Source organism: Impatiens glandulifera, chromosome 3 (genome assembly GCF_907164915.1).
Source record: "Impatiens glandulifera chromosome 3, dImpGla2.1, whole genome shotgun sequence".
NCBI lineage: Eukaryota > Viridiplantae > Streptophyta > Magnoliopsida > Ericales > Balsaminaceae > Impatiens > Impatiens glandulifera.
In genome coordinates, this window is record NC_061864.1 from 4,268,210 (window position 1) to 4,279,240 (window position 11,031).

The following is an 11,031-nucleotide window of genomic DNA, read 5'->3' on the forward strand; positions in this document are numbered from 1 at the left end:
ATCAGCATTCACACAATGGTTGTGGCGAACGAGGTGAATTGTATGCCCATATTGGCCTCAATTGGTGTAAATGGAAAGAGAGTTACGGAGCTTCCCAAAGAAATTGGGATTAAGGATTTCATGAAGTCTATTATTGCTTCCGACCCTGACACCAAGGAGAAGAAGGAGCCGTTTTTCGTTCTGGACTTGGGGCTGGTCAAGTCCCTCATGGATAAATGGACCAAAAACCTCCCCACCGTCCGCCCGTTCTACGCCGTCAAATGCAACCCCGACCCTTGCTTTCTCGCCTACATGGCAAGCCTGGGCTCAAACTTCGACTGCGCCAGCCAAGCAGAGATCGAACTGGTCATTTCCCTCGGCGTCTCCCCAGATCGGATCATATTCGCCAACCCCTGCAAGGCCGAGTCCCACATTCGCTATGCAGCGAAGGTGGGAGTGATGAGAAGCACTTTTGATTCAGTATACGAGGTGGAAAAGATGAAAAAATGTTTCCCGGGTGGCCAGCTCTTAATCCGGGTGAAAGCCCCGGATGATGCGTCGGCCATGAGCCCTTTGGGTGCGAAATACGGAGCCCTGCCTGATGAAGTGGAGCCCCTCCTGAAAGCCGCTCAAAGTGCTGGGATAGACGTTGTGGGGGTATCTTTCCATGTTGGAAGCGGTACCACCGACTATAGTGCCTACCACTCGGCCATTTCGGTCGCCAGGGGTGTCTTTGATACAGCCGCTAAACTAGGGTTGCCAAAGATGAGGGTCCTCAACATTGGGGGTGGCTTCTCCGCCGGGCCTCAATTTGTCAATGCCTCGGACGCCGTAAAGTTTGGGATCCAAACCTATTTCGAGGATCAGGAAGATGATGATGATGATGATGATAGTCTTGAAATAATTGCTGAGCCAGGAAGGTACTTTGCCGAGTGCCCCTTCACGCTGGCGGCGAGTGTCATCGGGAAGCGTGTGAGAGGTGACCTCAGAGAGTACTATATCAACGACGGAATATACGGATCATTATGCTGCCTACTAAACAAGCATTCAGTTCTCACATTTGAGCCATTGGCATTGGAGTCCGACCCGGATAATATTCCAACCAGATCCGGATCAACGACGACCCACAGGTCCACGGTTTTTGGGCCCACTTGCGATGCACTTGATACATTGGCAAAGAACTACTCGTTGCCTGAGATGGAAGTCGGAGACTGGCTGCTGTTCCCGAACCGGGGCGCATATTCGGCGGCTTGTGCCTCCAATTTCAACGGCTTCAAAGCTGTTGGAATTTCCACTCATTTGGTTTACTCCAACAACCATTCCTAGCCAAGGCAAGGCTATTTCTGTATTTCCTTAAGATTGCACCCAATAATAATAATAATAATAATAATGTCGAAAATGATCCTTGTATGTCAAAGTGAAAGTTATACATTCCTAGCTTTGTTTTATGCAGGTTAATATATACATATAACACATTATTAAATAATAATAAATATATCCCCTAAACAGAAAATCAATTAATGACGGCCCAAAAGTTACTACAGTGAATATATTTTTTAGTTTATTAACATTAATATTATGAATAAAGCTCATTTACAACAATGTACTTGTATTAACGGAAAGTGGTCACACTCCAATAAAAAAAATATAACATTTTGTTGGTGTCATCCAATAGTGATTTAATTTTAAGTTAATATTTAGTAATTAATGATAATAATTATTAATATACAATTTTACATTATAAATTATATATTTTTTAAAATTAAATACTATATTTAAAACTGGTCCATAAACAAAATTTTAAATTTAAAATGTATTAATATTTTTCTCATTCAGAGAAAATTATGACAAAATTAATTGTAAATTAATAATTTATACACACGAATTGTTGTTTTTTATTGGTTTATAATTTATACACACGAATTGTTGTTTTTTATTGGTTTACTCCAAAGTCCAAACATTCCTAGCTAATAATGGATCAGATCAATGTATTATGATTGATACGGATATTTTTGTATTTGTTTTCATATTTCTCGGTGATTGCAACCAATAATAACGTGGTAAACTATCCTTATACGCCAAAGTGAAAGTTTGTGTGACATTCTTATCCTCTCTCTATATAAAAGTATGACACATTATTAAATAATAATATAGTACACACGGAAAATATCCTAAACATAGGATCAAGGAATAACAGTTTACCCATTTAGTTAAGCCGTGACCGACGTATTAGTGGTTCATGAATAGCAGTTAATGTTTTATTTTTCTCCCCTCCTCCGCATTGAATGCTTCGCTTTTTTTTTTTTTAATTAATGCGAGAGCCATGAGATGAGATGAGAGTGAGATTTATAGTTGAAAAATATAATATTATTTTAATGTTTTATTAATAAATAGATTTGATTAATAAAATATGATTAATTATTTTTTAAAATTATTTAAATAATTCAGAAAAATAAGATAATAATGTAAAGTTCCTAATCAATTAACCATCCAATGTCATTAATAAATTTAGGTCCCCATATGGTGCACTAGTCTTGTATTATTATGGTCATAAATTTATTTATTATTTTTAATATATTTAAATTAAATAAAATTAAGATCTTGTTTATACTTTTTTTTTCTTTTTAATGTTTATCATTTTTTATAAAATAAGTTTTTATCTCATCAATATCATTTTAATTATTAAATCATTTATTTTATTAACTAAAATAATTTACTTTACTTTTATTAAATTTAAAAAAAATTATATTTATAATTAAATTAATTATAATTCATTTCTCTTCTAACTTAGCTGTAACAAAAGATGAATATTCTTAGTTTCCTTGAGAGTTCTTAGGTTCGAGCCCGTACAACAAAAATTCTGCGCCTAATTAAATGATTAAATGTGTTTACGGGTTTGGGTTTAACTATTTTGTTGTCATAATTATTTTAATTATAAACCCAAATAAAGTATATTTTTAAAAAAATACCAAAATATGAAAATCAAACAAACATTACATACTCTTCACCCTCAATTCTAACACCGACATAAATATTGTGCCTATATTAATGATAAATATTGTGGGAATCTATCATAGGACAAAACAGTAATTTTCCTTCCTCATAGGCAACCCTAATCAATATTGTGTCAAACTTGTGCCATTCTCCATAAACTTTATTATCTTACCCTAACAAAATCTTAATTTACCTTAAACATTCCAACATAAAGATAGGTCCTACAAAGCTTAATTGCTCAGAACTTTTAAATATTTAGATTCGTTATTGTTAATTTACGTCTAACCAAAAAATTCACCATTTAAGACCTTAAAGTATATCAATTAATCCACTATATTGTCATTTGAGATAAAATAAAAATTGGAATTAAGGTAATTCATTAATTAATGGAAATAAAATAAAATCAAATTTACACAAATTTAAACCTGAATTAACGGTGAATTTAATTCAAATTATAACTAAATATTAATTATTTAATTAAAAAATTGAAGTTTAATATTAGGATAAACATTCCACTCTTATTAACCTATAAATGGCGTATGGACTTTTCATTGGCTAGCATTAAATAATTAATGTGTAACGTTGCGATTTCACCACATTAATGTATAGATGTTAATCGGTTATAGATTAATTAACCAACAATAATATTTATTGTTAATAAACCGTTTAGTAATATATACTCATTCTTTATTTATTTCACGTCATTTCATTATTTATTTATTTTGCTCTAAAATTTCGAAAATCCTCTTCTTATTTTGCGAGTGTTTTTGAGTTCTTCGTTCAATATTTTCCGTTGAAACTCGATAATAGTTCAGATACATTGATCAATTTTGATACGTAGTAATTTCAATGCAGAATGATTACTAGATTCGTTGTATCATAGGAGACATCTATCTGGGATAAGCTTCAGCATAAACGAGAGACGGTGAAACTGTTTTAAAAGAAATGTGTCTAACACATGCCTCGAATAACATTTAAATTTGATGATTTCGTTTTTCCGTATATTTAATTCTATTTAATTTATTTGTAATATCATTATGTATATATATATTTTATCTGACAAGATATTTAACATATTGAGGATAAATAAGATTGTTATACTCAATATTGACCCAATAATTAATGGGTTATAAATAAATAAATTAGTGTTGATTGTCCTCATTTGCAATGGGGTTGGGAGACCTTAATGAGCTAATACTTATACTATTATTACTGTATAAATTGATAATTTTTAAAAACTAAAAAATACAAATAACCCAAAATCTTGATTTATATATTCTCAATGTTAAAAAATTTAAAATCACGACACAGAGAAGACGAGTTTCTAACTCCGTGCAATGAGTTAATAAATAGTTTGTTTTCTTACCATTTTTTTCACTAAATTTCTATATTTTGTGCAATCGCGTTAATTTTTATTATAATCTTCTATTTAATTTTAGACTTTTCTCTGTTCCAATAAAAAAACAATATTAAGTTGATATAACAATATTATTATTATTATTTGTAATAGAAGGTGGGTGATTTCTTTTATAATAGTCATGGGCACAATAATTCAATAAAGACAAGGTGTCAGTCTACAATTAAAAAGCAAACAATCTTGTCGCGATCTCGTCGGTTTTCTTAAATTTTTGATATTCTATTTTGATTGAATTGTCGATAATTTTTTTTTTAATATTAATTAATTAAGTTATCGGATATATCTTTTAAAATTTGGCAATTACAAATTTTTAATTGGACATATTTTTTAAACTTCGCAATTTTTAACTTTTTATTGTTAAATTTATTCCAAACGAGATTTGTTTTAACTATTTCAAATTATAAATAAATAAAAAAAATATTTATATCACTAAATTAATTATTGAAATCCAGCAAATAAAAAGTTTTTAACTACCGAATTTCACATAATTAAGGGCTTTGACTAATGTGAAATTCATTAGTTAAAATTCTTTATTCGTTGAAATTCGATAATTAAATTACTCATATGAATAATAAGTTAACGGAGTTTAAATCAAGAGAAAATTTTGTTTGGTATAATTTTAACAATACAAGGGTGGAAAGAAAATATCTGAAATCTCAGTTGACCCCAATAAACCTCAATTTGATAATTCAGACATTTATTTTAAAATTCAATCAAATAAATCATTATTTTATAAATTTTCAATTTAAAAATAAATAAGTTATTTTATTACGATATATTATTCTAATTTAATTTAAGGAAAAAAAAAAACTTATTTGATGATAAAAAAACTTCACAAAAATAATAAAAAAAATAAAAGGAGAAAAATTAATAAATTAATAAATATATATAAAAGAAATTAATTAATAAAGAAATAGAGATAAAAATAATATTTAATTAAAAAATATATAAAATTTAAAAAATAACAATTTTTAATTAAAAAAAAGTTAAATAAGTTAAATTTTAATAATAAATACGTTTAAATATGAACTTTTATTGTCTTTAACTAAGCTAATTTTAAAAATATCGATGAACTTTTTTTCCTTAATAATAAAACAAATTAGATAATTCAAAATTATAAACAGAGAATATCATTAAAATAAACCAAAATTTGATTAAATATCCCACCTGAACTAGACCTTAGCTAAGGATATGAGATGTAAAATTAAATTGTTGAAATCCGAACAAAATTAATTTTTATTTATTGGTTAAATGAGTTGGATTAAATGGAAGATACACATTCCATTTATTTATAAAAAAATATGCTAATTATTATAAATAAAATTTGCTTGGAAAAATAAATATCATTTTATTTTGAAAATATATATAACAATTACTTATATTATATTTGAAAATTTAATTAATAAATAAATATTTAGATATTAATTATATTTTAAATTTTAAGCATCACATCGATGGTTTGGAGTGGAACCGCCAAATAAATCGAGAAACTTGGGTTTTACCACCATTGTATCCAACTTCACAATTGTTGAAATCTCAACAATTAATACATTCCTCTCTCTCTCTCTCCCTCCTCTCGGTTCTTGATCCACTTTAATTAACTTGCTATCTTGCTGCACCCATCGGCAATATTGGTTATGGTGAATGAAGTGGATTCTACGCCCATTGATGTGGTCTCAGTGGGCGTTAATGGAAAGAGAGTTACAGAGATTCCTAAAGATACTACTGGGATTAAGGATTTCATAAAGTCCATTATTCTTTCTAATCCGGACTCGACCAAGGAGCCCTTTTTCGTTCTGGACTTGGGGCTGGTCAAGTCCCTCATGGATAAATGGACCCAAAAGCTCCCCTCCATCCGCCCTTTCTACGCCGTCAAATGCAACCCCGACCCTTGGTTAGTGGCCTACATGGCAAGCCTGGGCGCAAACTTCGACTGCGCCAGCCAAGCAGAGATCGAACTGGTCATTTCCCTCGGCGTCTCCCCAGATCGGATCATATTCGCCAACCCCTGCAAACCCGAGTCCCACATTCTCTACGCAGCTGAGGTGGGAGTCAGGATAACAACTTTTGACTCGATTTACGAGGTGGAAAAGATCAAGAGGTGTTGTTTCCCAGCAGGTTGCCAGCTCTTAATCCGGGTCAAAGCCCCGGATGATGCGTCGACGTCCATGTACCCGTTGGGTGCGAAATACGGAGCCTTACCTCATGAAGTGGAGCCCCTCCTGAAAGCCGCTGAAAGTGTTGGGTTAGACGTTGTGGGGGTATCTTTCCATGTTGGAAGCGGTGCCACCGACTGTCGAACCTATCACTCGGCTATTTCGGCCGCCCGGGATGTCTTTGACACAGCCGATAAGCTAGGGTTGCCAAAGATGCGGGTCCTCAACATTGGGGGTGGCTTTACCCCCGGCCCTATGTTTGACGACGCGGCCGAAGCCGTAAAGTTTGGGATCCAAACCTATTTCCATGACCGGATGACTGGCCTGGAAATAATTGCTGAGCCAGGACGGTACTTCGTGGAATGGGCGTTCACACTGGCTGCGAGTGTCATTGGGAAGCGTGTGAGGGGCGAGCTGAGAGAGTACTATATTAACGACGGAGTTTACGGGTCATTAAACTGCATAATAAACGACCGCTATGCAGTTGTCACAATTGAGCCATTAACAATAATAATGGCCTTGGAGTCCGACCCGGACAATCCAACCCACGGGTCAACGGTGTTTGGGCCGACTTGCGATGCACAAGATACGGTGGCAAAGAACTACCAGTTGCCGGAGATGGAAATCGGAGACTGTTTGGTGTTCCCGAACCGGGGCGCATATTCCTCAGCTCTTGCCTCCAATTTCAACGGCTTTAAAGCTTTCGGAATTTCGACCCATCTGGTTTATTCCAGGCGTTGTTAATTTAATAATTAATGCTCTTATTTTTGTACTGCAATTTGATATAGTTTATTTTCATCTTCTTTTTGAGACGCGAGCCGATCTAGATTATTTAATCATTAAAGTTAATATGAACTTATTTATTTTTTATTTTTATAATATTATTTAATAACATATATAATATTATATATATTTATTAATTTAATTTTAAATATTAATAAATTATTTAAATTTTAAAAAATAATATATTTGAAAATAAATTATATTAATATAATATTTTTTTAAAATTTTAATTAATATATAATTTTAAATATTAATAAATGACTTAAATTAAAAAATAATATATTTTAAAATAAATGATATAAATATATTTAATATAAATATAATATATATATATATATATAATAAAATTAAGATCAATCACTTCATTTATATTATAAATTATTTAAATTAAAAATTAATTTATTTTAAAATAAATAATATAAATATATTAATTTTTATAAATTTTTTTTATTAATATAGATCATCTAATTAAACGTGATGTCGTGTTCACAGATAATTATATTATTTTTTCTTGTCTCCATTTATATTTCTAATTTTAAAAAATTATATTTAGATGATTTATTATGTGCCTATTATTCTATGGTTCCACATTTTGTTCAACAAATATTTTCATTATCAATTCATTTCATTTTTTGGCTTCATACACTCTTCAAATCATTATTTATTTCGGCCATATTTGATTATCTTGTAATTGATATTTTTAAATAATTAAGTAAGATTAGTTTAATTTTTAAAATTATAATTATAAATTAAAAAGTCAACCATGTATTTATATTTTATATATTAAAATACATATATTATAAATAATAAATAAAAATACATTTAAATGTATAAATTTTATGATTATAATAATTTTATATAAATATATAAAAATATAAAATAGATGGAATAGACAAAAGAATGAATAAAATGATTAGAAAAAGATTAAATAAATAAGAGAAATAAATAAAATAGTGAATAAAAAATATTTAAAAGTGATGATAGAAAAACGCCGAGATTATAAGCTTAAACACTGAGGAGATAAAAAGAAAATTGAATTTAAACGCAAACTAATAAATTATAATCAAACATCTTTTACGTTTAAATTCAATTTTTTCACCCTCATTTCTTATCGAGTTCAATTTTTTTCTACTTCCCTCATAGTTTTAAGCTTATAATTTCAATATTTTTCTCACGTTACTTTTAAATATTTTTTTTATTTATTCTCTCTTATTTATTTCATTCATTTCTAATTATTTTATTTATTCTTTATCGTCTACTTCATTCATTTCTAATCATTTTATTCATTCTCTCATTTATTTAATATTTTTTTAATTATTTTATTTATTCTATTCTTCTATTCTAATTATTTCTAATATTTTTATATATTTATATAAATTATTATAATAACAAAACATATATTTAAATATATTTTTATTTATTAATTATAATATATGTATCTTAATATACATAATAATTAAGAAAAATATTAAATATAATTATACTTTGATATTTTTATTCATAATTATATATTTAGAAATCAAACTAGCCTCTAAAAATACCGATTACAATTGATATGAATCAAACGTGAATAATATGAATAATAATTACAATTGATATGAATCAATGGTGAATAATATGAATAATAATTACAATTGATATGAATCAAACGTGAATAATATGAATAATAATACGAATAGGGGAGTGACCCCAAAAATGAATTGATAATTAAAAGATTAGTTAAAATCTTAGAGAGAATAGTGTAAAAATGTGAAAAATATATAATAATAAATTAATTTTCTTTATTTACTATTATTAATTTATATAACTAATAATAGGTACATGCACAAATAAATAATCTAATTAAAAAAAAAGAAAAAAAAGAAAGAGAAATATAAATGAAAATGAAGAAACAAAGATATTTTCAAATAAGAGACAAGGAGAAGATGAGAATTATAAAATATTATATATATATATATATATATATATTATTTATATTTATATTAAATATATTTAAAATTATAATTTATAAAAAATAATATATTCATATAGTTTATTTTAAAATATATTAATTTTTAATTTAAGTCTTTTATTAATATTTAAAATTATATATTAACAAAAAATTATAAAAAATATTATATTTATATATTTATTTTCAAATATAATATAGTATTTTTTAATTTAAATTATTTATTAATATTTAAAATTAAATTAATAAATATATATAACATTATAAATATATATATTATTAATTATAAAATAATATTATAAATATAAAAAATAAATAGACGAAATTGAATCTCAATTATATTTTGGTGGACTATTTAGTTTAAGAGAAATCGTCGAACTTTTATTGATCGTAGTAGTTCGATACGTATCATTTATAATACTATTATTATGATGATTTGTTAGATTCATTCTGCGAAGTTAATAGAATCCGTCGGGAAGTTAATCATTCTTCTCGAGTACTTACGAACTCGATAACTTTTTGACTAACATTTTTAGGTTTGAGTTTTTTATTTTTATTTATTTTTTTCTTGATGTCATATTTTTGTCGTTGTGTTTAAAATTTTTTTATCATTTTTAATATAAATGAATCATTTTTAAAAAAATAAATAAATAACATGATAACGCAGTATTTTAGACCATATTGAAGAAGCTAATTTATTTATTTAGTGCAAATAATCAAAATATTGTTATAAATTTGTTACTGTAAATATGACTAGTTTTAACGTGCCCACCCACAACAGAAAAGAAAATTTATAATAAACCCTAATCCTATCAAAATGATTAAAAGAAAATATAACAGAAGTCAAAAAAGAATATATGATCAATTTTTATTAACCTAACAAACTTCATTTTACCCAAAACAATTCATAATCCTAATAATTTAGGATAAATGATATTATTATAAAGTTTTAACTTCAATATGAATTAGACCAGTTAGAACAAAAATCAAATCCAATCAAATTTTAATGAAGTGATCATGGTACATCCAACACTAGGTCCATCAATTGGTGTAGCTCCAGTAGGAGCATGAAGATGAAGCTTAGAATTGGCAAAGGAGTTCCTTCTTGTGTAGCTTTCTCCTAATAGTCTCACGTAATATGTATTTTTTCATCATGAAAATTATCTCTATTTTATCAGCAGAGGATTTGGTATCATTTCGATAACATTTGTTGATCAGACAAATAGGACCTGCTACAAGAACATTTAATTTCAGTTTAAAATATTACATGACAATACGACATCGAGAATTTAAAATATTACATGACAATACGACATCGAGAATATGACAACGCTTTAATAAAATAATGACAACCGCTCTACTAAAAACATAACAAATTGTGAATGACATTCACTCTTCAAGTTTTATGCAACAAAAATTAAATTAAAAATACATGGTGTCAATTTTATTGTTGTAATAAACTGAATGTCATTTTTGTTATTTCAGTTTCATAAACATGACATTCTAGTTTAATACACAATTACAATACAGTTTTTAAAAAATGAATTACAATTTAATAACATTTAATTTCAGTTTAAAATATGACATGATAACTCTTCGTTTACAATAGGACAACGCTTCGTTGTGAACCTTACATTCATTTTTCAAGTTTAAAACAACATAAATTAAATTAAAAATTCATATTATCAATATTATGTTGTATTAAATTGGAATGTTATGTTTGTTATTTAAATTTCATAAACATGACATTCTAG

At 27.9% G+C, this 11,031-nt stretch overlaps 2 protein-coding genes across 2 annotated transcripts; both read left to right on the plus strand.

Moving 5' to 3' along the window:
- On the plus strand, positions 1–1,406 carry LOC124932163 (ornithine decarboxylase-like). Its single transcript, XM_047472775.1, has one exon. The coding sequence runs from the start codon at positions 16–18 to the stop codon at positions 1,303–1,305; it is 1,290 nt and encodes a 429-aa protein (XP_047328731.1). The 5' UTR covers positions 1–15; the 3' UTR covers positions 1,306–1,406.
- A 4,513-nt stretch (positions 1,407–5,919) lies between these two features.
- On the plus strand, positions 5,920–7,353 carry LOC124932334 (ornithine decarboxylase-like). Its single transcript, XM_047472955.1, has one exon. The coding sequence runs from the start codon at positions 6,028–6,030 to the stop codon at positions 7,288–7,290; it is 1,263 nt and encodes a 420-aa protein (XP_047328911.1). The 5' UTR covers positions 5,920–6,027; the 3' UTR covers positions 7,291–7,353.
- The last annotated feature ends 3,678 nt before the right edge of the window (positions 7,354–11,031 follow it).

What these genes read in the sequence shown, in the direction of transcription:
- LOC124932163 (XM_047472775.1), top strand. Translation starts at nt 16, where the DNA reads ATGGTTGTGGCGAACGAGGTGAATTGTATGCCCATATTGGCCTCAATT.
- LOC124932334 (XM_047472955.1), top strand. Translation starts at nt 6,028, where the DNA reads ATGGTGAATGAAGTGGATTCTACGCCCATTGATGTGGTCTCAGTGGGC.